This window comes from Lissotriton helveticus, chromosome 9, assembly GCF_964261635.1.
Source record: "Lissotriton helveticus chromosome 9, aLisHel1.1, whole genome shotgun sequence".
Lineage (NCBI taxonomy): Eukaryota > Metazoa > Chordata > Amphibia > Caudata > Salamandridae > Lissotriton > Lissotriton helveticus.
The window spans coordinates 1,168,425,420-1,168,452,136 of NC_136070.1; the positions used below are offsets into that span (position 1 = coordinate 1,168,425,420).

Consider the following 26,717-nt stretch of genomic DNA (forward strand, 5'->3'; position numbering starts at 1 on the left):
CTAGTTTGGAGCTTCCTTTGTTATTCATGTCTTTGGCAGTTAACTTCCTAATGATGACGTTTGCAAAGATCAGCGCCGCAGAATCCCAGGAAAGTGCCAGAACGGTACAAAGCACACCTGGCAGTCAGACACAGATCTCACTTTGTGTCATGCAGAATTTAAGCGCTAATCCGGCTGAGGCAAGGCCTCACTCCTTTTGTCAGGAACCATCAGTCGCGCTCTACAAGGTGCTTATTAAAAGTTTAATTTATTCTGTACCTCTCGCCCAAAGATTGTAAAAACTCACGTTTTTTCACGTGCAGGATTAGGTGTTATGTTCATGCAGCAACCTAAAGTTATTTTATTTTGCCATTGAATGAATTGAAGTTTTGAGGAATCGAATATTGTTTTTAAATTCCAGATTTTAGGCGGAGGGACGCTGCCATGATAGCAGGCCATGATTGGAGGGCAGCCTTCCGTAGATGCCAACTCTGTACTAAACACTGCAAACATGTGCAACCACTTAAGAGTTCCTTCGGTGGTTCACCGCGGATCTGCGGAAAACCACAGTGAACAAACTCCTCCTGTGGTGAAGAGAGTCCCTAAAGTCAGTCCTCCCCGAGCCAGCAGTGGTCTGCTCCATACCTCAGCAGTACTGCACCTTTCTTGGTTGTTAATGTTAAGCCATCTTATGCACTGCCGAGCTTGCTTTATTTTTTGCTCTGGTTTAACACTGGCGTGTGAATTTGCATTTTCACTACCTTTTAGGGATACATTTTCTGTTGCTATAATACTTTTAATATGTTCCTCGACCTCTCCCATCCCTGACTCGGTCAAAAAGTTAGTACCACTGTAGTCTTAATTAATTTTTCCCACAGAAGTCCGTTCCCTTTCATCTGCTGGGGGCTAGCTTCTACTGTGTTTTGGAGGTAATACTGAGAGGCTTCCTTCCCACCTTTTTACTTTGGTTCAGGTCTTTTAATTTGTCCCACGTTGTACTTTTCAGCTGTCTCTCTTCTCTACCAATTGTAGCTTCCAATCCAGGCACAATACATTCTGCCCTTCTTTCGGTCACGGCATGGGTAATATCAGTGTCGGGGAAAACGCTTTTTAAAAGCCAGGCACCATGTTGTTAATCTAATGTTGCATCAAATCTGTTACTTGCCTTTCTTAATGTTGAGAATTTTATGCTCACTTAACCTAAGAGTGAGTAGGCCATTTTGAGTTGTCAGATAAAATCTGGGTATCATTTACGGTATCAGTGACAGTATTTGTGAATACTTTACATCCTTTGTGCTGCATAATATGATTAGGACTTTAGTTTATTCTCGTTGGGGTCTGAGGCTCTTTTCTCACCCATAATATACATTTACCCCTTTAACAGCTTAGTATAATAAGTAGCTGTTTACTTTTGATGTTTCCCAGCAATCAGTGAGTTCCTTTTAATGGCAGCCTGTCTTCTCCGCTCTTTCTGAGAGGTTCACACTGGGATTATAAGAGATACACTCCAATCACATCTGCAGCACTATCACAAATCTTATCCCAGAATGAGGTGGGCCCTCATTTCTCCCTCTTAGGGCTTCCTCAGAGTCTGCCAGACCATGAGGCTTACCAGAACAGAAAACCACTCCGCACACACCTGCATCTTCCATCCCTTCCTCCCTCAAGCTCGGACCGCCCTTAAGCTCTACTAAGGCCATAGGCACGTGAAAGACATCAAGAAGGTAGTGATGGCGCCATGGTTCTTGATAGCTCTTGGCATTGAAAGCACAGCATAAAACACACGATAAGGTTTCTTGTAGGTAGAAGCCTATATTAAAAATCAGAATCTGCTTAACTCTACTCCACAGTGAAAAACATGGAGCCCTCTCCTACGCTGCCCACAAGTGTATCTTCCCTCATAGCATAAGATTACTACCCCAGCAAATAAAAGTCTTCCCTGGCCTTATGCTTTACAGCTGCCCTCGATAGGAAGCCGTAGAATCTTTAATGAGGGCAGTACGCTCTGGAATGGCTTGCTTACCAGAAGCTCTTCTTTCTGAGCATATATTGATCTGCTCAAGAGCACAAGAGCCCTGTTAATGTACTGAGACCTCTTCCCCTACCCTCTCATATGTCTCACTAGTCCAGCAGGATTCAGTGTCAGTGACCACACCTCTTTTCTAGAAAGTATATGCCCGAGCAGATCTGATTCCAAGGTGAATGTTTTACAACACTCCCATGCTTTCCAGCTAGGTCTGCACAACAGAAACACATTTGCGTACGTAAACCTATGTCACTGGACTCTTCAGGCTCCCCAAATGCCCAAGCCTAAACTGTAAAGGGCTAACTGCATGACTATTCTAGTGTGTGTGTCGTCATTATTCCTTAGGGGCTGCTATCTTTCAACATTGTGAAGTGCTTCGACTCAAAAGTTACATATTTTAAAACGCCATTCTTACATATATATTATATTTCATCCATTTGTCTCCTGGGTAGAGCACGATCGCGCAAAGTATCAGTGTTTCACCCTTCTTTTTTTTCAGTGCGGCGTTTAGGTTGCACCGCCAAAGATCCACGGGATATCAGACAGACAGACCCCCTTTGCACAGGCTCGCTCCTTGAAATATGTAGCGCTTTCCGTCTCTAGATTTAACTGTGGTTAATGCATGATATTTTTGAAACATAAACACACTGCTTACCCTGGAATGCTTCTTATCATATCCTATCGGTTTATTCTGCTGACCAACTCTTAGGCATTTTCCCACAAAGAATTGAAACGCCAGGTCTGAGACATTACAACTTAATTAAGCTTAGGAGGCCTTAGATTTACGCTTAGCAGCATATGGTAAATAAACAAAGTCTGTAGCTTAATGGCCCTTGTGGGTGTGACTACATTAGGAGCCTTCTTGGAAATAAAGAGGGCGAGGAATCAGACGCATTTACACACAACAAGGGAACATGGCTTTCTAATTCCATAGCAGACTCGTAATAGATTTTGTTTTTAACTCTTCCATGCCAGCAATATGAAATTCTCAATCAGAAAATGGTGCTATGATTGTGGTGTCGAGTTCAATGTGCTGCAACTCTAGGCCCATATATGATACTTTTATGATCATGATGCATGCTCTGCCGTGGTGTTGGGCGTGTGTGACCTGAGGTAAGAGGTAGTAGGAGGGCCCAATTTGTGGTGTGAGGTGGGTCTAGATCTGTGTATGCTCAGAATAGTGATGAAACACAAACATTTCCCTCACTACAGGCACTGCTGTATTGCAGGTTTCTTGAATACCCAGGGATGCATATTAAGGGCAGTATCTGCCTTTGATTTATGAAGTGAGTTGATGACAGCATACCTTTCAATGTGGCATGCAGACCGGCCAGGTTTATCATTTATATCAATTTTGTCATGTTAGATATTGTATTTACTACAGGTTGTGATTCCTACATAATTGATTAGTGACGTATTGGTCTTGCTGAGGATGGAGCAATGGAGATTGGGCAAAAGATGATGGCTATGACAGCAAGTGTCCTATTATTTAATTTTGGCAATTCAATTTGAATTTAGATCTCCACATGCTTTTGGATGCATGAATGATGCAGCGATTGACAAGGCATATCTAATTGTCAAAAGACAAGGGATACATAAAGGGGAATTTAGAGACACCTTCGCAGATCCATTCTGCAATGGTTTTTTAGGATATACTTGACATAACTTTCATATTGTTCATATTCAACTTCTTACTGAAGTGCATATTGCTCCAAACTGTCATCCCTTTCTGGTCCATGGCTATGCATATACACAAATTAGAAGATGTAACACACTAGTCTAGCAATCAACGGCGAGGGACTAGCAATTTAAGAAATCAGCATGTTTTCCATCCAGTGGAGTTATGGTAGAGTCATTTACATGTTCACGACTGCTATACAATCAGCCAGTCTCTGATTCCTGTATCTAGCAGAAAGGGTATGAAACCAGCATGAAAACAGAGTACACATTACATTACCAAGGGTTCATTCCCTGCCCGTAAAGGCACATTGCCTGATCAGTCAATGTGTTTACTGTTACTGATCATCTGTTTTCCTCTCCATATTGTTGTGATGTTAATGCTATTGGTTTTACTGGAAATTGTGTTGTATTTACAGAAGTGATATAGTTGAAGTAAAAGGCACTTTACGCCCATTCCCAACCCCACCCATCCATGGGTTGCGGAAGCTAATTAGCAGACTGGGAGCATTGCTTTTATTTTCCTTTAGTGTAATAGGCTGGCTGGTGAAGTGCACTTCCCATAGTGTGCAGTCACTTCAATTTGCCTTTAGGTGACTACCTGGCTTGATGGTGGTTTTCTATGTGATTTCATGTAACTCCTTGTCTTGATGAGTGCATTGGTTTTAGTTTGTTTGAGGTAACTGCTTCACATGCTGGTTTCATCACACAGCTGATACCCACCCTGAGAAAGCCAGAGCTGCCCTGTTAGTGGTATCAACACCAGTGCGCTTAGGTTCCTTACAGCTCCTTCACTTGAAGTGAATTACCACCTACCCGTTACTTTTTGTATCCTGCTCGTACCAAGTCAGACCCAGACCAGTCCCCACAGTTGCTCCGGATTATTGGACATTGTCATGTCATCTCAGGCGCGATGTAAAGAGTGAGCTGAGGACTCTTTTGGCTCAAGAACCAACTAGCTGGTGACCCTTGTGGTTGTTTAAAGATTTAAGATCAGCCTGTAACTCAGTCTTGAGCTGGGTCAGTGACCTCGATTACAAAGTGGATGTGCCAGATGTCCCATTATGACCCCTTTTGCCTGTCTCCCCTTCAGGCGCACAGGGCATAAAACTGAGGGGTTCTCAACCCTGCCAAAAAACTGAGGGGTGACCCTAAGAGCACAGCTGCCATCCTATCAGGGGTGGGATGCTTTGGTGTGCTGGTCTGGTTTTCTGGGTGCATTGGCTCAAGTTTTTTCCCATGTAATTGATTGGGTGTCTTGGTAAGTTGCTTTTATGTGAATGTCTGACTTATGACTGTACATTCCTTTCAGTGTGCACTTTCTTCAGTTTACTTTTGAGTCACTGTCTAGTTTGCTGGATGTATTGCTTTCATTTTTCTTTCATTAAACTGTTTGACTTGCTTGGTGCTTTTATGTTGGTGCCTGCATGCTGAGGTGTACTCTTCTTCAGTTTAAATGTATGTGACTGGCTTGTTGACTAGCACCCTGCTTTCAAAGTGAAGGTTCACAGGTTCACACTTGCTTTAGTTTACTTTTGTATGGTTGACTGCAGGTACTGTTTTGCTGGATGCATTGCTTTAAGTTACTACTTGATGCATTGCTTTCAGTTTGCTTTAAAGTAATTGCCTCTCATTTTCCCAAAGCTTTGTGAAGGCTGTTTCCCAACTGCGTGCAACTTCTTCTACTCTTAGAGCTGAGATTTTCATGAAAGTCTTATAGTCTGAATTCAGCACCTGAGCGTAATAGGACGAAATGTATGAAGCTCTGTGGTTATACTGAATAAGCAGCTACCTATGTTATGCCATCTATTAATGTAATAATTGCACTTTCACAATTGCTTTATTAACCTTCCTGCTTTCTCAAATTTGCTTGAAAATGCACGATTTTTCTTCTTTTTTTTCAAAATTTTCTTGGGGGGGGTTATCCCCCCAAACCCCCCTTTTGGGGTTCGGGCTCGCTCGCTACGCTCGCTCGCTACGGTGCTGTATGCAAATCACTTTGCGCCCCACCACTTTCAAATGTCACCCACCGCCCCTGGATTGAGGCACAGCGAGCGGCGAGGCACGGGGGTACAGGGAGCCCGAATGGACAAGAGGGGGCAGGATGGGGATGGGTGGAGACAGGTGAGGTATCAGGTTTGACGCAAGTGGTTTAGAGAGGTGGAGGGCAGTGAGAAAGGCACCTGCGCCTAGGCTGCATATGAAACCTGTAAAAGTTGATTTGTTCCGATATTGTAACAGCTTACAAGCACTTCGTTTATTTTCATCAGCTATGTTCGGTTTTCGTTAAATCCTTTGTAGTGGCTCACACAAAAAAACACCTTCCTTTGTTTCTATTTCTCAAAACAGCTACATAATTAGATTATTTCATGTGTCTCTGCTTGTGTTTGCCGGAGAGAGCACGCCAGATAAATTAGCACTTAGCATGGCCTACAAAGGCAGATAATATGCACTAGTGTTTCCTTCGAAGCCGTGTTTGACATTTGGCGCTGGCTAGCAAACCTGACTTTGCTCTCAGAAATAACAGGTGGCGCGCTGGAGTGTTCTGTCTCAAAAGAAGACGCATTGTGCAGGGCTGTTTGTATCAGTAGTATCTCAGCTTAAGTTATGATGCTTCCTGTTATCTTTCGCCGCTAACAAAATAGAGCATTCTCTGAGTCATGAGTTCGAATCCCTCCAAAGTAGAAAAGCTGCGTTATATAAATTGAGAAATATTAGCAAGTGTGACATAGAGCGCTTAACAGCAGATATGCGTACCATACACCATGCCATCCAACCCTATATCAGGTTGTGCAACTACGGTTGGATTGTTAATTCTAAAGGGCAACTAGATCTAGGACATCCATGGGCAAGGATGTGTCAAAATGACTTTGAATCATTGTTATTTGAGGCCTCGACTAGAGATAGCCAGTTTGAGTCAATTTGCGTCAACCCAGCTCTGTTTGGTGCTGTTATCTGTTTATAATTTATACGGGCAGCACGGATTTCATTTTTTGGGACAGTACAGTGTTGCTTGAGGGATGCAAATAAGACAGAGTAGTAATCCAGAAATAGGAAGGCGGCACCAACATATTCAGTGAATGGTTTAAGGATAGCGTTAAAGTCCTTATAAATGTCTGTTGTAAGTCCCATGTCTAGACACAGCTTAGAGCATTTTTATCCGTTCCTGCTATTACTCAGGTTCACGGTTGTTGTTGCAGCCCCTTTGAAGACCATTGGCAAATTTACAGACGTTGAACAAAGGGATGGGGCGAGTGTCATGCCAGTACAGTCATACCGGATAGGGGTGTGTCCCCGTGGAATTACTTGGATGCTACCTACCCATATCTCTAATTTCACGCTTTCTAATGCCTTATTCTTTTCATCGCTCACTACTAAGTGCAACGCTGCATGCTTTACCAGGCTTCTAAATAAATATATACATCTTTTCAATTCATCCTGGGAGAATTTGCTGGACTGGGGCTGAGAGTTTTTCCACCCTCCGCAAGGTTTTGTGGGCTTGTTCACCTTGCCGCACATGAGTATCTTAGGGGCAAATTGGCTTCTACTACTGGTGGAGACCCGGGTAGTTTTCAGTTTTTGCCCTGATGTTTTGTTATACCTAGCCAAGATCGACTTCTTTTGCAGTTTAGGCAGCTGTCTAGCTGCAAACCACAGGTCTGAGAACATATTAAACAAGAACACATTGCCTATTGGAAGGCGCAGGGAGATTAACTAATTTGCCCAGAATCACATGATGGTGAGCAAACGCTGTGACTTGAACCTGGTTCCTTAGCTTCCTGCTCGGCAGCTCGCTCTGGTCATTACGCCACATCCTTGTGCTTTAGGGAGATTGCCTACTGTCGTGTTGTGTGCCTCTGCTCCGTTTTTGTACGGTTCTTTTGCAGAGAGGGCTACTGTGCCGCTAATATTCTGCGCAGTGCGCCACAGTGATGCAACACATCAGGTGTTAGTGGGGACGGAGTGAGTCTGGGAACACAGTGAGGAGCAGCGTGTTAGAGAGTCTCCAGAGTGTGCCCCGGGTGGTTCTGTCCCTCTTGTCCCTTAGTATGCAACAGGCTGAATACTCTACACAGGGTACCACCTATAAATAATAAGGTACCCCATACATTGACAGAACTGTTCTGACCTCAAACTCTAAAACAAGAGGCAGTGAGCCCTACAAAGCGACCGCACAGTCCCGCTAAAGCAGGGATATGACACCCAATACCCACACAACAGCCGCTAAAGCAGACCGCCACACACTTACCTCAAAGTCTTGCAAGGAGCAGTTTGCAGAAAAAAACCAGCATTTGCAATGCAATAGGGCTCGCATTATTTACGTTTGAGCTATTGGCTTTGCTAATAATAATGCAACACCAATAGCTCAAACTTTAATAATGCGAGACCTATTGCATTGCAAATGCTTGTTTCTTTTGGGATTCTGGTCACCCTAGCCATGCAGCTCCTGCTGGGAGGTGACGGCCTTGACAGTAACATTTCACTTAATCTGGGCCCTGGGGTTATCATAACACTGAGGTAAGAGATGTAATGTTAACATACTATTGACTTTCTACTCGCAGTGTTTACCTCTTTCATAGCTCTTGAGGCGAGTTTGCTGCTCAGAGCATTTGAAGGCTTCAGAAAAGGATAAACTGATTAACTGCTCGCTCCTCTTCGTTCAACCTATTTGAAATATTCGTATATTTTAACAACATTTAAAAAAGAACAACTATTTTTTATATTTCTGCCAATGTATTTCTGATAACGTTCAATTAACCGACATATCCGGTCAGCTGCTTGTGTAAGTAATCGTGTATTCTAAAGATATGCAGTTTAATAGCCTCGACGTAAATGTACATTAGGGTACTTTTGGGCCGAGGCCGATTGGCTTTGTCAATGCTTATTGGGGAGGCTGCGGTTTTTGAGATGCCAGAACAACCCCAGGGCTGAGGCAGAGTCACGTCTCAGGGAGCCTCGCACCAGACTAGAGAACCAAAATGTAGCTCTTCAACTGAATAAAATAAGACATGGCTTTTCTAAATGTTGCTTAAAAAGTGCGTGGTGTTTCTCACCAGCAAACGTTCCAATCAGGGCCTAATTGTATGCGCAGTACGAGGAGAGTGACAGTGTGTGGCCAGATGCGCTCGCTCTTTCCTGACAGCGTGGCTAAAACGCTGCGATGTGGGCACTCGTGTGTCTGTGTGCGTGCACGTGTGTATGTGTGTGGGGGGGCCTGTATGTGCGTGCATGGGCGCTTGTGTGTGTGTGAGAGAATGCAGCGTGGGGGGGGGCCTGTATGTGCGTGCGTGCGTGCGTGCATGGCGCTTGTGTGTGTGTCTGAAAGAATGCAGCGAGCGCGTTCGCGTGCGCGTGATCGTTTCAAATCGCCTCCAAGGCGATGCGCGCGGCCAGGAATGTCTCCTGGAAAGGAGACACGGCCACAATAAGTTCTCGGCGGAGACGCGCTTCCGCGCGTTCAGCCGAGCCCTAAAAACAGGATGTGCTTACTTGGGTCAAGGGTTATATGCCACACGATGTGGGAGTGGCCTGGAGGGTAGGGATGGGCTAGGGAGTTTTTGCTTGTAAGATCTCGGGAGGAGCTACTGCTCATGTGGTAATGACTGTGACGGGGAGGTCTGACGAGGAGGTAATTAAAAGAAGCGGTGTCTGGAGGGAGCGGTGAGTTTTCTAGACACCAAGTCAAACAAAACCAGTGTGTAAAACTACAGTACCAGTACCATATGTGTCTGCAAAGCCAGCACCAGCCGGCATGTCTCATGTCTGCACAGTCTAGTGCGGCTTTTATTATTACACAAAATTATAACGCGCAAATGACAATAAAGAAAACGTTTTTATTTAATTTGTTTAGAACAACTATGTGTGGCTCTGCCTCACTCTCCTGAAACTTGCCCAAGGCATTCCACTAGTTTTAAGTTCTTTAGAGTTACTCGTTGTTCAAACAGGTTTCATTTCTGATATTTATGTTTCCCTGGTGTTCATTGCTTGATTTTGCTCGAGCAAAAGTGTCACTTGTAGTCGTTGAAATGACACTCATAATTACACTGACATTTTGAAAATGTCACACATAGCAATATGAAACCTTGGCAGCTATGAATCTCCCACTTCCCGCTTCTAAAATGTTGGCATGTATGCAAGAGGTGTGTCGCTCTGACTTGGCCAGGGCTCCAAGTCTAGAGCTTGGCAACTTTAAAAGTATCGTCTATTTTAAGCATGCAAAACTCTGATCTGAGAGTACCTGAAAAACATAAATCATATGTGCTCGGTAGAAACACTGTCTGCTCCTCGCCCAGCAACATGATCAGTTGAAATCACTTTGATATATAGGCACTGAGCACGCTCAAGAAGCAAGCACTTTCTGCCCCACTCACACAACCACACATCAATGTAAACAACCCAGGCCTGCGCACCAAAGACCTGCAACGTCACCAGGTAACGTACCACGTCACACGGACCCGGCACCGCTCATTCTCCAGAAGCCGCCTTCTCACGGGGCACTCGGGGAGCACCCGGGGAGCGTCTGTGATTCGCAGCCAGGGGGAGCTGCAGAGATCCGAGTCTCTTTTGGAAGCAGGTAAGAGGGACGCCCGCAGTGCATCCTGGGAGTCTGAGGGAGGGGATAGGCCTTAAAGAGCGGCAGCCGCTGGGTAATTCTGTCCGCAGAAGGAGGCATAGTGCTGGCCGCTCCGCTGTGTTTTAAAGGGGCTGAAGCTCACTGGATGTGTCGGGAAGCACTGAACGGGGACGTGCAGCTTGTTCCTATTCCGCCAGACAACCGCATCACCTGATGCGGCATGAATAGCTGAGCGCTTGCTAAGTACGCATTAACGATGGGGCAGTGGCCTCATTTACAGTGGTAGGAAAATGATTATCTAACTCATAAGTGGCCGCGACTGCCTGAACATGAAGAAATTCAGGGACGTGCAGTTTCATAGGGGGAATTGAAATCATATTCAAATGAAAGTAAAATTATGTGACTTTTGACGATTAAATAAATGTTTTATGACGCTGAATTGATACGGACCTATTGATAACAAGCGGCACTTCAACCGATCCCGAAAGCGAAAAAAAAATGCCCGCTAGTGGTGCGCGCGCCACTGTGAGCATGTGTTTTGAATTATTGACAGCCGCGATAATTCAAAATATATGGCCTCAGGTGCGCGTAACAGACACCAATAGGCCATGGGCGGAGCTACGCGACCGCCCATGGCCTATTGCGTGTTCTGTTACAAAACAGCACGCACGCGAAGGCCAATGAGAATGGACCTTGGAAATAACACGCACAAATGCGTGGAATTTCCAAGGTCCATTTTCAATTCCCCTCGGAAAAGGACTTGCTGCGCAGTGTACGGCAGGCCCGAGCCCTAAAAAAGAAGTGGGGGTACTAACCTAGTTAATCAGTAAGCAAGTGGCATCACAGGGCGTGGCATCGCAGCGTGTGACATCATGGCGCGTGACATCACAGGAACAGGCATCACAAGAAGTGATATCAGATCTTAAGCCCTCACATATATGTTTAGCAGGTGTATCATGAGTACATTTGAACACATTTCAAGTGTACTTGCAAACCCTCCTGATTTAGGCAGAAGATTCACAATTTTGTACGCTACACATAAAACAATGTTACCTTTTGTCAGCGTTAACCTTTCTATAGCCATAGTGCTTTAAAAGAAATAGTGATATTTCAATTATTACAACGCCTCCTCCTCAAGGGTAGTAAGCGTGTATAAATACTGTTTATTTTGTGAAAATAATGGGAAAGATCAACACATCTGAAGTTCTAACAGTGCATGCATATCTCCTTAACAGAGCCTGAACAAAGTGAAAAGCTGCATTTCTTAAGCATGTGTGAAGTGCTAACAAGGTGCGAGCCTTTGTTTCCCCTCTGCTGTATTTGCATCAGATGTGAGGCTCCTGACTGCTGCCAGCCAGGAAACTCCAACAAAAGGAGACCTGATGACCCCTGAGACTCAGCGTTTGTTAAGGGCCAGCAGGAGTCAGAAATAAGATAGCCCCGTCCCACCCTGCACGTTGTTGTGATCGAAACCAGACAACAATGTTCAGGCGCTGCTGAATGTGTCCCGGTGTTTGAAAATTACACTGGGATGGATTCAGCATCTTTTTAGTGGGGCCCAACTTCTTGGCAGGGTGGACGACATCCACCCTGTGAAAGAAGTGGGGGTATGCAGATTTTATATAGCACAAACTCGACCGGAAGGTATTGGAGTGCTATACATGAGCACTGGTTACGTTACATACTCAGGCACGGGGAAATTACGTGATTTGCCCAGAATCACAGGATGTGGACGCGACCTTGAGGCTCGAACCCTGGTTTCCAGCCCCAAAGTCGGCAATCTAGCCGATGGACCACATCCCCACTTTCTGAATGGCTGTAACTCATTATATATTTTAATGAGGAAGCCTGTATGTTTTTATTCACCGAGAAACCACAAAGCCTTCTATTTAGACCCACGACATTTGTGTTTAGTCCTCAACCTCAGATAGGGTACTTTATTGCTGTCCACATACAATGTGATTTAAACCGTGTAATAGAGACCACTAGTACGTTACTAAATCCCAGCGTCTGCTGCCACACTTGTTTCTCTTACACCCATGCATATGTGCAGTAATACGCCTGGTGTAATACAGCATGAGCGATGTCTGATGCACTCGAATAACAAAACACTTCTCACCTTGGTCGTATTGCACTTGCACACTTTCTGTCCATCCCTTTGCTAGGGTGACATGCTTCTATTGTTCTCATCACGTTTTTAGGTTTCGAAACCTGGCGAGGGGCGAAGCCCCTCCCAGATCGAAATCTATTGTTTTCAATAGTGAGGTTAGGACAGCCTCTGTTTCCAATTGGCTAGCTCCATAAATGGAGACTAGCCATTGGGAGACAGAGGCTGTCAATCGCGCTTTCTCACGAAAACGCGATTCGGGGGCATTTCTGGTGCTTTTTTTAAGCCCCGCCCCTTTGTCCCGGCCCGCGCTGCGATTGGCTGCCGGCCCGGGACACCCCCGTGACGTCATTCCCGGGCCGTGCTGTGATTGGCTGGCCGGCCCGGGTCATCACGCCTCCCTGCAAACTTTCAGTCTGCATTAGGCTTCCAAACAGTCCTTCCCTAGTGCGACAATTACGCTCTTCATGCTATTTCGCTCTTTTAATCTTTTTTCGATCTCCGCTGCATTTTCTTTCCCTTTCTATCTCCCTCGGCCTCCTCCTTCCGTCTCATCTCTCCCCTCACGTTCGACCCGTCTTCATTAAAAAGGCAGACTGCTGTGCACGAAATGGAGCTCAAACCCACCATCTTGAGATGAAAGTTCTCACACGCTACTGTCCGTACTATCACAAATCCTTACCTTCCGACGTGTCCCGTCCTAGCTATCCCATATGTTAGGAACAAGGAAGGGGTGGGGATATGGAGGAGCTGGTTACAGAGTTTTCTCTTTGCTCAGTCTCCTGGACCCACCCCCTGGCTCTGGATGGACCCCACTGCGGATCCACCGCTGGGTACAGATCTCGCTTCTTCCGCCTGGCTCTGTGTGCCTTCCTTAACATACCGGCTGCAGGCAGGACTGGATGCCTCCTCCAGGAACAGCAGGGGCGCCTGCTCATAAGAGCAGCAGTCGGAAGTAGAATCCCCAGCCGAGTTGTAAATCTGGGATCAAGTCACGAGCGGCCGGGGGGGTCATTCGTGGAATCCCTGCAGTTTTATTCACCTTCTGAAACTGGCCAAGAAGACCAGTGCATCAGAAGAAGACGATTGCAGACGCAGTTGGACTGCGGATGTTGTCCCTTGGTGTGCAATGCACGGATTAGGGGCAAAACGGTGCGAAATTCAGCTCTCAGCTCCTTTCACAAGGTTAAAATAAGAGAAGTACCGTGGATGAGAAGTACAGCTGAACAACACCCGGATATACTCCCCGTCACAAGTGGCATTTGCCGAGCTCTAATGACATCACCTGGGAAGTACTTTTACAGCTGTCAGGATGGCCGAGCGGTCTAAGGCGCCAGACTCAAGAGCTGACTCTTCCCACCAGCTGGGTGTTCTGGTCTCCGATTGGAGGCGTGGGTTCAAATCCCACTTTTGACACATTATCATTTTATTCTACTTTAATCATGATCAAAGCGGGATGCCCTTTACTTCCCCAGCCCCCCCTTCGAAGTAGTCCCGGGGGAATAATCGTTGAAAATATAGGTGTTTCTATGTGACTGGGTAATACCAAGTAGAGGCCGGGCTGCTCCCATTGGCCCCTCACAGGCCTGTAGGGCCGTGTGGAAGAAACAGCTGCTAGAGTGAGTTATCAGGTCGCAAATTGTAGCATTTTTTCGTCACCTCCATTAATATAGATAAAACAGGAGTGTTTGTAAAAAAAATAATATGATTTATAAAATAGGTGTGCGCCCAACGTGGGGCTCGAACCCACGACCGTGAGGATAAGAGTCTCATGCTCTACCGATTGAGCTAACCGGGCTGCCATAATGGCGCTTGCCCATGTTTTGGTATATGGCTTTGTAGCGCCCCCTGCTGTCCGTACATAAGGAACCAATAATTGGAGGTTGCAGTCAATTTCACAGTCGCTGCCTCCACTCATGTACCTCTCTCTGCCCAGTCTCAAGGACCCCTCCCTGGCTCTGGATGGACCCCTCTGCACCCACAGCTGGGTACAGATCTCTCTGCTTCCGTCTGTCTCTCTGTGCCTGCAGGGCTGGATTCCCCCTTCGGAAACAGCAGGACGCCTTTCATAACACGTGACGCTCGCTCAGTCTCTTGCGGAGAGTAGCGCCGGCTTCTAGGCGCCCGTGTGCGCTGCTCAGAATCCCAGCAGTCAAGGGTAGGGATCCGGACTTGGTCCGCCTTCAAATCTGGATCCAGTCACTAACTCTACCAGAACGAGCGGTGAAAGGCGACCCTGCAGCTGCACGCGCCGTTTGAGATGACCCTTGAGAATACCACGTGCAGAAGAGGAGGATTGACTCAAGGTCTGTTGCTCCTCCGTTCTGTAAAGCGAGGGTTGGGGTCAAATGGAGGGAAAGTTCAGCCCTGGGCTCCCCTCAGGTCGAGGAGAAGAGGAGGTCTGTGGGGGCGGGTACACCTGAATAACACACAGACACCCCCTCCCCCCCCCCTAACAGTATGCATCTCACCGATCTGATGACATCATTTGGCCTCCCCTTCTCTAAACAGCTCTCATCTGTGTGCCTTCAGATATGGGTTGGGGGTCAGTTAATACCTGATGTCTGTTCCAGACTTCTCAATTGTGATTGTCAGGTGGAGATTCTGGCATTGCTGATGGCTGTTCTATCAAATCTGCTTCCGATGTCTGTCCTGAGACATTTAAACCTAGTTGTCTCTTCCAGCAAGTATCATTGCATGTGGCATACATGTCTCGAGCGGCACACGACAGTGGCGGTGCCCTTACTGTGACGTCAGTGCCAGATGTTATTCCAAAATGCCTGGGTTCCATCCAGATGCCTGAGCTGCAATATCTCAGCGGTGATGTCAGTGAAATGATATTAAATTCCTGGTGTCTGTGCCAAAACGTTAAACTGCGGGGTCTGATGTGGCGTACTGGAATTAGTAAGGGCAGTTTTGGCCAATTCAGCTGCAGCCTTCGGTTCTTTGGCCTTTAGTGTCTGACATCGGCTCCAGAAGCACGTCTAGAGTTGGGTACGTTACGTTAGACAATTACGTTGCTATCTGGTGCTCGGATAAAGCGTTTATCATAAATGCATGTGCAATAATTGAGCGCTGGTGTGGGCTGTAAAAGCCTCGTGGTGGGTGTGTGATTAGAAGGATGAGTTGCTGGTGTCAGTTGTTAAACATTTCGCCCTTTGATGCAATTGTCGCCGGTCTGATGTCTGTTAGGGATACCTGTGCCGCAGAGCCAGTTGTGATAAGTGTCAGACAAGATGCGTATTGTGTCGTCACAACCAGCCTCCAGACTATTGTCCCAACCCTCTTGAATCAGCTGTCAGGATGGCCGAGCGGTCTAAGGCGCCAGACTCAAGAGCTGACTCTTCCCACCAGCTGGGTGTTCTGGTCTCCGATTGGAGGCGTGGGTTCAAATCCCACTTCTGACATAATTACTTTTAGATATAGCTATTTTAATTATAATGCAAGCGGATTACGGCCTTTAACATTGTACATGAAGTAAACGGCCACTGAGACCTCACTAAAAGTACAGCTATCTGTGTGTGATATAGAACGCTTTTTTAGGAGGCGGAGCTAAATCCGTTTCGTAAATCCTTCAGGTTGGAAGGCAGTGAGATCCGAGCGAGATATATTTGGCAAAGAGCAGGAGGTGTATTTTCTTTAGCCTCACTAATATAGGTAAAAAGGAGGAGTGTTATGAAAAATATTTTTTTTAAAAATTCACACCCTCTCTATCTCTATTATCCGAAGGAAGACCCTTCATTATGGAGAATCCTTTTCTCCATGACTATGGAAGTGCCTTCCCAGTGTGTTCTGTCATTTATTGCAGTATTAAGCTTCTACCTGTGTTTGGTACTCGTTTGTAACATGCACACGTCACTTTTCTCTTGTAACACACTGTTTGCTACCTCTTACATTTTGTTTGCTTTCGATACTTGCACAAATGCCACCACTGCCTACGTAACGTTCGTTCTTGTGTTTGAGTGTCTGCCATATATTGCAGCACTATACCTCTACTTGTACTTTGTACGCTTTTGTAACCTGCACACGTCACTTTTTCCTCCTGTAATGCACCGTTTGCCACCTCTTGTATTTTGTTTGCTCACAATTGTCATTTTTAGGTTTCGTCCTGGGCGTTGCAACTGCGTAGCAGTTGCTCCTCCCACGGCGAAACCTCATGATCCTACATATGGACTTTGGTTCCGCCTCTGTCTCTCATTGGCTAGCTCCATAAATGGAGGCTAGCCATTGGGAGACAGAGGCTGTCAATCACGCTTTCACGTGAAAACGCGATTCGGGGGCGTTTCTGGGACTTTTTTTAAGCCCCGCCCCTTTGTCCCGGGCCGCGCTGTCATTGGCTGCCGGCCCGGGACACCCCCGTGACGTCATTCCCGGGCCGTGCTGTGATTGGCTGGCCGGCCCGGGTCATCACGCCTCCCTGCAAACTTTCAGTCTGCATTAGGCTTCCAAACAGTCCTTCCCTAGTGCGACAATTACGCTCTTCATGCTATTTCGCTCTTTTAATCTTTTTTCGATCTCCGCTGCATTTTCTTTCCCTTTCTATCTCCCTCGGCCTCCTCCTTCCGTCTCTTCTCTCTCCCCTCACGTTCGACCCGTCTTCATTGCCGTGGCCCCGTGTCCGCACCTCGCCCGCTGCGGCAGCTTCACTGCTGCAGTGGGGGCTTTCCGTCCCTATTCTTCAATCTCGCTCACAGGCTCATACCTCCGGGCTGCAGTGGGCCCGCTTCCCTGGTTCTCCTACTGTACCGGTGACGTCACCGCGGCGCTGACCTTGCGAAGCCTTCATTGAAGAACTTGGCGGCATTTCAAGATGAACAGACCTCGACTTGCACAAAGCCAGCATTTAGCCTCTGCTGCCGGCGTTCTCTCGAAGCCCCCGCTCTCGCCAGGCCCCCGTCCACTTGCTCAAGTGTGTGTGTGTGTGACTGCTCCAGTGTGTGTGTGTGTGTGTGTGTGTGTGTGTGTGTGTGACTGCTCCAGTGTGTGTGTGTGTGTGACTGCTCCAGTGTGTGTGTGTGTGTGTGTGTGTGACTGCCCCAGTGTGTGTGTGTGTGTGTGTGACTGCTCCAGTGTGTGTGTGTGTGTGGGGGGGGCTCTGGGTGTGGCTGGCTCTGGGTGTGTGGGTGGTAGTAATTGCTGTCTGCTGAGCTCGTCCGTAGGGTACAATAGTTCTCACATTTGCGAGATATTAAGCTATTGGCAATGTGAATGACAATGCCATTTATTTATCTGTTTTCAAAACCAACACATAAATACACATTTTGTCATTTACAATGCCAATAGCTCTAACTTCTCCAAAGGCGAAACCGTTGCATTGTAAATGCTTGTTTGCTTCAGTTCCTGCATATTATTGAAACACAACCCGTATAGGCCACTTAAAGGGCTCCCATGCATAGAAGATGGGTAGCTTGCTACTCCTCCGCAAAAAGATCATGAAATGTGCAAGACTGCAACACCTGTATTTCTTTTAGGCAGGAGTTTACAGCTGTTAAACACAAATCACCTGTTAAACACAAATCACGCAGACTGAGCCGACATCAAACATAAGCTTCTCTTATCAGAGAAACCAGGAAAGTAACTATCACAAATCGCAACTGACTCAAAGGCATTGTACTTTGGCATAGTAAAATATTTAGCTTCTACGTGGTTGCTGTTGTGTATAAATCTAGCATTGCTTATTAAGAGCATTGGGAAATTACAAGCATGCGGCTAAAAGACACCTGGCCATTTTGACTTTTATTCACAACATGAATGACTCTATAGTCTTATTCATAAGGGAACGTATTACTTTGTTGCTTGTAAAACTGTATCCAAATTCTGCAATTGAAGTTACAAAATTAAACCTGCGCCTCTTTTCACACTTTTTGTACACCTAGTACAGGTATCTCTGTTTATAACACAGTTTATGTGCACCTGGTTGCAGGGTGTACTGTTGTTACAATGCCTATATGCACGCGTGGCGCTGATTAACTAACAAGATACATTGTTATTTGCTATAGACAAAATGGAATGCGATAGACCCCAAACAAATATGAACTAATGTAATTATTGTGTTGCGTTTGTAGAGTTAGGTAACAGGTTAGCGACCGACTAAAGAAATTATCCCATTGTCTTAATCTAATCGTTGTTTGCTGAAGGTAGTTGCAAAACTGGATTAAGCAGCGCATATCCTAGTGCTTGGTTCAGTAATGGGAGGAGCATATACTGAGCCACGTCTGTAAGAACAGCAGGGTGTTTTAATGCGGCAACAGTGATGCTGCTCATTGTCGCTGTTTCACATGGTCAGGGAGAGTGGGTCCTCTTTCCCAAGTTGTTCAACGCCTTCTACACAGACTAACCACTTTGTAATATAATAATACTGCGGCTCTTTTTTTGTAAACGGGTCAGCCATTTTCGGGGAGAGTTGTAGGTTTCTTTTCCATTCAACTGAACTGTACTTAATTATTTGTAAACACCGTTTAATAGCCCGTCGCTTTGGCGGCAGAGCCGGTAGGGTATACTCTTCAAATGTATTTTAATAAGAGGAAATACATGTCCACTGAGATTCATGAGAACAGTTATGTCCAGAACTTTGGCAAAAACAAAAAAACGATATTCGACTCTTGAGGTGCACTGCTTTTAAGGAAGATTCCTTTAATGTAATCTAAATGGATAGCGTAAAACCCACCGCCGACCTTTCAAGCAGCAATGCACATGCATGGTACATTGCCTACTAAATTATTTTTAGGGTAAAAAGACGCTATGACTGTCAAACTGTCCGCGGTACTCCAGGGAGTAATGTCCTAACAGCACAATTTATTTGCGTGTTGAGCAATAACTGCAACGCCTCTCGCAGCGCTTCATATCTCGCTCGCTGTTCGGGTAAAGACACAGAAAAGGGACAACGGTTGGTACGCCCCCTTTGGGACCGGAACGTTTCAGGTCTACGAAGGCGCGGCCATGTCTAAAAGTCGTTTCTGTCGCGTTCAGTGAGAAGTTTTGTTGACACAAATGTTGGAATAACAAAATTAGTGATCACTGTCCTTCTTTAGTTAACCTCGTTGAAAAAATACCATGTTTTTTCTCCATTTATTATTTTGCAAACGAAACCGTACACTATAAAATAAATTAATATCTAGTACTTATGCGTCAGAACTATTAGAGAAATTCTTATTTGAAGACGACGCACTGAAGCAGTGTCACTTATTATATCTCAGTCGGAAGTGACTACGCTGCCGAGGCTTCTTTGCTCAGCCAGCCCGCTCTCAGTGTCGACGGCCTGCCTCCGCGCCGCTGGAGTGGGCTGTCCTAGGAGCTAACACGGCGCCGAGCTGCGGATAGTAAACAGTCTCTGCAGCTGCACTGAAGGGAGCGTGGCAGCCAGCCAGGAGTGTCAGCAGGAGCTTCACTGCATAAGCGAGGATGGCGGTGTCACCACGGGAGCTCACTCAGAACCCGCTCAAGAAAATATGGATGCCTTACAACAACGGGCTGCCCGGGAAGCACACATCGCAGAGGAAGGGTGAGTGGCTGGGATCTGCCCTACTTGAGAATGTGGAGTTTAATACTTTCAGGGTCTCATGCCCCCGCCTCCCCCTAGGTCATTAGGGACACTGTTCCAAGCCCCGAGCTTTCCACCTACATACCGTTGTCTTAAGGTTGTATTCGTGTTCACATAGTGCTTACAACCTCTTGCGAGGAATGGAAGCGCTTGTTTTGCGGAGAGTAGGACGCTATTCCAGAACTCAAAATTAATGATTAGTATATTTTTTGTGTTGTTTTTTTCTTGTGCGTTACTCGTGTAATGTTTAAGGATTGTGGTTTTAATTTTTTGTCTTTAGAAGAGTTTGGATTGGGAAAGAATGAAAGGAGTGGATTTGAAAAGAGGAAGTAGTAAGTTGTTTCGTGGTTTAAAGGAGGTGTGAAAGATTGAGAAAGATGTTTTGGAGTTCAACGTACTATGAGGATTGAGATCAGTCAGATGGAGAAGGGCTGGGAAGGGCATATTTTTTAAATATCATTGTAAAATGCAAAATGCATCATGCTTGTTACAGTTTGACCTGATTAATTACGTTACTCTATATAAGTACCCATATGTATATAGAAGCTGCAATATTTACACGGTCTACTGTGCACATTTTTCATGTCATACATGTTTATGGTTTTATCTAATTTATTTGGTTAAAACAAAATAAGACTAAAACTCTGAATGGATTATCACACGAAAGTCCGAAACAGGAAGCAGTGCCAGTGATGAACTGGAGGAAGGCAATGATTTTAGCTCCTCTTGACGGTTGCTTCACAGAGGAGCTTGAATATTTAGTCAGGCCTTTCAAAATCATAAAAATGTTACCAGACCTGCAGGTCTAGTGACATGAATCATCTACTCAACCTAACTGTAATGTACTTGATTCAAAAACTGGTTTCAAATTGTGTAATCCCAGGGAAACATTTTGTTTTACAGAGCTGCCTTTTTCTTCATTATCACATATGAGAGCACCTTCAAGTATGCAAGTTATGCAATTCTGTACAAAAAAACCGGTTTGATTTAATAGTCTAAATCTTTCTTCAAAGTATAAGAATCTAGCCCTCATATAAGGTAGACATGACCCCTGACTTGCCTCTTAGCTCACTGATAATTTTTAATACTCAAGGGAACCCAAGGAAGCGATAGGCTAGGGACCTTAGGTAGTTACGTTTTTTCACAGGACAAGGGTCCCTAGACAATTGAATTATTAACAAAGAATAAATATAGACTAAATAGCAACTATATTCATTGTCCAGCCGGACAGTATTTAATTTTTGATAAAAAAGAATTCACAGGTAATATGGTATGATACAAGCAGGACACCAGCCGATGCCCAACTAACACACACAGAAGAAAGACAAACCAGGAAATACAGGCAATTAAGGTAGTCTGTGTATCATAGTTCACAAACAGACAGTACAAACAACACACTATTGCTTGCAACCATTGGCATGATAAATATGCATATAGTGTGACTAGGTCGACGACGTTTCGAACCCTATATAAATTCAGAGTTCATCTTCAGGACAAACAGTACATGCCTTTTTTATAAAAAGTTCATAAATAACTTTTTTGTACAGTCCACACTACGGGACTAGTATAGAGTCCCCGGTGGAAGTTGTGAATACCGTGGCAGGCAACCCTAAATCGGTTATATAGCCTGGCAGCAAAGCACGTAATAAGTGCGGTTCGATAATGCAGGAGACGGGTCGTCAATGCGGTCCTCGTTCGGTGAAAAATACACACTGATAGCATTGTCATCCGTGTGGGGGCAGGAATGTTTTTTAGGTTCATGTTCAAAAACTCATTTGTAATAAATACATTACTAAAGCATGATGCAATAGATCAATGACATTTATAAACGGCACATTTTTAATTGAAATAGCCACAAACTTTCACACTAACATGCAATTGTACTGCTAAAACTATGTAGCGTATAGACAATCCGTGGAAAATGTGAGCAAAAATAATTATTTGCACATCACCAAGTAAAGTGTTCTGATCTGTTTTAATCTCATCATTCATGAATTGCAAAACATGTGCTTTCATAACTACTGAGATATATTTTAAAATGTTTGTACAGTTTATTTACAAGCTATTGAAATGTTTTGATTTACAAAAACATGCACATCCTCCAGTCTTTCTTTTCATTCTTTGTACAGCACGATTGTCAGGCAGTTCACTTTACAAAATCCTCTAACTGTGCAAGTCAAAGAAAGAAAAGTAAACACCAACCTTCTGGATAACATAGCATATTGTAAGAAGATATAAGATGACATTTGACCTCTGTCTTTGAACCCAGAGCAACTGTGACGAGATGATAACAAGGTTTAAAGCTATCTTTATTGCTCATTCTCTTTCTTAGTGAAACGAACACCTGCTCTTTGTCGACTCTCTAGAATGGGCTAAAAGGCCCTAAAAATAGCTCCCCTTGATAAAATCTGACTCGCCATAGCGTGTGGGCGAATAGCTTTCTCGCGGCCTGATTTGGTGGCTGCGAAATCAGCAAATTACCCAAAACGAGGATGTGATATCTAGAATGCAAGTGGAATCGCAGCTCCCAGGTGATGGATGATATGACAAGATGGCTGTTGGAGCCAAAGTAAGTGACCAATAGGAGATGGGGAAATGCAGTTTATTATGAATGGAGTGGGTGGTGTGGAAACTTATCACCAGGGGATATTGAAAGTAAACTTATTAGAGAAAGTAAATAGTCAGGGAAGGGGGCAGTTACATATCCCAGCTGAATGGCGCATCACCAAGTGGCACAGGGAAGTCATGCTTATATGAATATATATTCATTAGTATATATCTATGAGAAGGGTCTGTTAAGGGAGCATACCCCAACCCCACACACAAAGGACTAACAATCAAGTTCCACAGAAGTACAGCTTTAAAGTAAAGGTGCCTGATGAGACTAATAAGCATTTTTAGTTTCCTATTTCATTTTGAATGGTTCATTATAAAGTACTGAAATTCGTGGATAATGTTTGAAAAGGGCCCATGTTAACTCAATATTTCTTCATATCTTTTGGCACAGACCTGGCTGTTGCCTGCCTCTCACAAATTCAAAAATATGACAGGCCTGTTCTTCACGCAGCCAGTCCAGAGATTTTTCTTTCATATCCTCATACTGATTTGGTTCCCTCTCAAAATGTGAAATAATCTTGCACACGTTCTTTTCATATGGGATGATTTACTGATACTTAAGGATAAAGTCTGGCCTTGCCTATTCAATGATTATTTTTCTACTGTAATTCACCGATTGCAGTCAAAACTATGGGCCACAGTTCTTTTATCGTTTGTGGCAACAATCAGAATCGCTGACTCTTCACTCGATTGTTGTTTGTCTTTTCTATTAACCAGATACAACCGGTTCCATAAAGCGTATTGGTCAATGGCAAAGATCAATAATGGAGGACATGTGCCTTTTCTACAAGTTAAAAACACTCATTTCATTTGTGTGGTTGTTTGTAGAGAAACCTATCTTATCCGTGTTGTCTCTTCAACCAGTTTGTCTCCATCTTCTCACTATCCTTGCAGTGGAAACCATAGCAAAGTCTTCAAATAATCATACACATTCACGTATATTGTACCTTTTTAAATGATGGGCACTACATGGTGATGTTATTGTTAAAAAGGCTTGGTGAGACCAAGATAAACCAAATGCACCACAAAGTCGGATATACTAAATTTAATTATTCCCCACTTCCTGGTCTGCATCCAGTGGCCAAGTGGAATGAATATATATTTCTGCCATAGCAATAGGAATAGTGAAGCAGATTTCTTAATCCTTTCTTCCACTACCTTGCGGGAGGTGCATTACTCTTCAAAGCTCAGACTGGTGATATCCAGAACAGCAAAAATTGCTAATGTATACGAAAAGTTCATACATTGTGAGCTTCTCTGCTAAGATGGTGGGTTTATAAAGGAGATCAGTTTGGCATTAGGCCAACATCTTCGGGCCATTGGCCCCAATGAGATAAAGTTCATGGCGTACCCTTCATCAGCGGACTGACTGAGGCCCACCTGTGTGGAAATTGAAATGCCGCTACGGGAAGAGAAGTTGATAGCATCCTATGACTTTGTAACTGCTGTTTTTAAGCTTGCAGCAAAAAAATATTTATGTTGTATTAAAAACTAATCTCCATTCATTAAGTATTATGCCATCCCGGAAAACTCACGGGAGAACCAAACTGAGCACCTATTCTGCCGAAGTATTATTTTTCATAATTACTATAAGAATGTGGCATCTTTGTCCAAAGAGAGGCAGTATTTAGTGATCATTAATTCCACAAAACCATTCCCTCAAGGGCCGCAACTTTTCGATTTCGGCATTTCATCCACTGTAGGATTTATTATCAGCTTCTATTTGGCTGCGAGATTCTGTTTTTATTTATGCTAATACAAATAATACTTATTCTTATTTTGCAATGTTTCTTTATGTAACCCTGTTTCCATGGATAAATAACTTCTGAAAGATAAATGTGCAGCTTTTTACCTAGTGTTTTAGAAGTTTTGGCAAGTTAAGGAAGGCACAATGTTTGCAGTTTGCAATTTGATTCAGTTTTCACTACAATCAGAATGTGAAATGCTTACGCCACTGTCCTTGTTTTTGTTCTCGTTCTGTATTTTAATGTCCTAGAGACTCAAATCTAGGGTGGTTGTAGCAGCACTATTTATGTAAATTCCTTTCCTTTTGAAAGGTTTCTTTATGGCAGTATTATATACCATACATAAGTTTTATTTTAAGAGCAACAGATGAAGGTAGCAAGCACATGAAGAAGTTATGTTCATCGTTGCCTAATACATTTTTTCCAGAGTGTAGTAAATTCCCTAAGATCCCAGGTTCTATTTTTATTATTGAGGGCCCCGTATCAACATTTTGAGACCAAAGACTGAAGATGTAGGTTTTCACTTTAAAGATGTAGGGTGTCGCACCCGTATGTCCTTAGTAAGCAGGTCTTTGATCAGTGTGTGACTTATAAATATTATCTTGGTCTCTTCATCTAGATAAAGGTTAAGCAAATCACTGTTCTTCTGAGGTCCTAGTGAACATCAGTGCTCGTCTGTAGTTCTTGCGGTTTTGTAGTGGGAAAGATTTCCTGTGTTGGACTTCTGGTAAACAGTGACCTATGGGTACCAGATTTGCAGTCAGTGCTTCTAGATTTGAGGATGACCGAGTGAGCATTCCTCTGTGGGACAAGGTTTTCGTTTGTTGGGTAAAGGGAACCTTGGTACTTACGTAGCATTTTTCCCCCCCTGTAGGTATTGGGTATCAGTGCGCTTTACATGAGCACCAGTTGTATCACACAAGGACACATTCAAGTCCAAAAAGTTTTTATTTGTATAGGTACTCAACAGAGGACCACAAATTTACATTTACAACAAAAGGAAAAAAGATTTTTTTTTAATTTTTTTTAAGAAGTAATTGCACATTTTAGTCAATACAATGTTAAAAAAGATTTAAGAAATTTATAAAAGTTACAAGGACACATTCATTTTTTGTAGGCACAGGGCAATTAAGTGATTTGCCCATGATCACAGGATGTTGAACGTCATTGCCGAGACTCAAACCTGGTTCCCCAGATTAGAGATCGACCGCTCTAGCCGTTAGGCTACATCCCCTCCCCTAAATATTTAACCTTCTAAAGTTGGTGCCCTGAGGGCATCAATATGCATTTAAAAAGAAATCTGTCTTGAAAGTTGTTGTTCTTGGTGTTGGTCTGGCAGCCGTTCAGGAGGAGATTCTTCGATCTTGAGCAGGCTTTTTATCCTCTAGCTGGGTTGCAAAAAAGATAAGCTGGAACTTAAATCTGGTCTACTAGTAAGGGGCATATCTTTTTTGCTCAGGGCATCACGCCTCCTCTTCCTCATTGGCACAGCAGCTGGGTACTTCCACAGCACCAGATCTAGTCATGAGGGTCACAGTACCACTGGGTTTGAAATTAGTCCACACCTGCAGTGCAGATGGCCTTTTCTGAAGTTTGCAGTTTTGGGGAGAAATTGATGCAAACATTTAGCATAGCATGGCTCAAGAGCCCGTATATTTTCACATTTGTGGTATCTGGAGGCAACACTGCCACCTGATTGGTGGTGCTTCCACGTTTGGAAATACATGTGTGTCCATTTGATTTAAATGGCATATTCCCTCGCGTTTTACCACAAGAAATGAAGGGGCGACGTGTCCTGTGTCTGGGCAGATAGCTTCTAGGACATTAAATTAAATCTTTTGTTTCTCTGTCCGCATCGACTGGCTCTGGTATTCTTTGCAGATCCCACGAACACAGTGATTTCTTGAATGCTTTAATCGGGGACTGCTTCACTCTCAGTGAAACAAGTAAAATGAGGAAGAAAATGCTTTTTTAAGTTTTGGTGCCCATCTGATGGTGGATGTACACATTTCTCATGATTCTATCCAAGTTAGTACCAATTCTTGTGTTAGTGAAGCAGGCAGAAAAAATAGGCATTCTGTGCAGCAGATTCCCTTGTCACACCTGTGCAGTCTGAGCTGGTTTGGCAAACATCCTGATGAGTCATGAGATTCTTGGCCTCAGGTAATGTTTCCAAGAACCCTGCATGGATACTTCTGCTGTCGCGTAACAGAAGAGGGACACGGTGTCCAGTGAAACTGAGCAGCTCCGCGCAATGCTTCAGCTGTTAGTTGGGCATGCTGCTCCCTGGCTGTTTTTAGGTCTCGCCTAGGCAGCGCGCATTCGCTACATAGGAGGAGACCTTTTGGAATCGATCAGCTCTTTTGGCCAAAAACATGCACGTTTTGCATTGCTTTCAATTGCAACGTGTGCACGTTTGGCGTTTCCCTCGCGGGAGCGAGCTTTGGCGACAT

The 26,717-nt window shown here is 44.4% G+C and overlaps 1 protein-coding gene and 2 non-coding genes across 5 annotated transcripts in view; all 3 read left to right on the forward strand.

Moving 5' to 3' along the window:
• The window catches only part of PFKFB4 (6-phosphofructo-2-kinase/fructose-2,6-biphosphatase 4), a 305,232-nt gene that overhangs the window by 128,033 nt on the left and 150,482 nt on the right, over positions 1-26,717 (forward strand). The window contains exon 1 of one of the 3 annotated variants that reach the window (XM_078661629.1): positions 19,676-19,864. The exons of 1 other annotated variant lie outside the window; for it this stretch is intronic. In XM_078661629.1, the coding sequence (XP_078517755.1) occupies positions 19,765-19,864 (100 nt within the window). In that variant the 5' untranslated portion in view covers positions 19,676-19,764. Of the gene's footprint in view, positions 1-19,675; positions 19,865-26,717 lie in introns of those variants that run through there. One more of the 3 variants, XM_078661630.1, reaches the window with a different exon arrangement.
• Positions 13,670-13,779, forward strand: TRNAL-CAA (transfer RNA leucine (anticodon CAA)). The gene is made up of 2 exons: positions 13,670-13,707; positions 13,734-13,779. It is a non-coding gene; the product is annotated as a tRNA-Leu (tRNA).
• TRNAL-CAA (transfer RNA leucine (anticodon CAA)) lies at positions 15,661-15,770 on the forward strand. Its single transcript has 2 exons — positions 15,661-15,698; positions 15,725-15,770. It is a non-coding gene; the product is annotated as a tRNA-Leu (tRNA).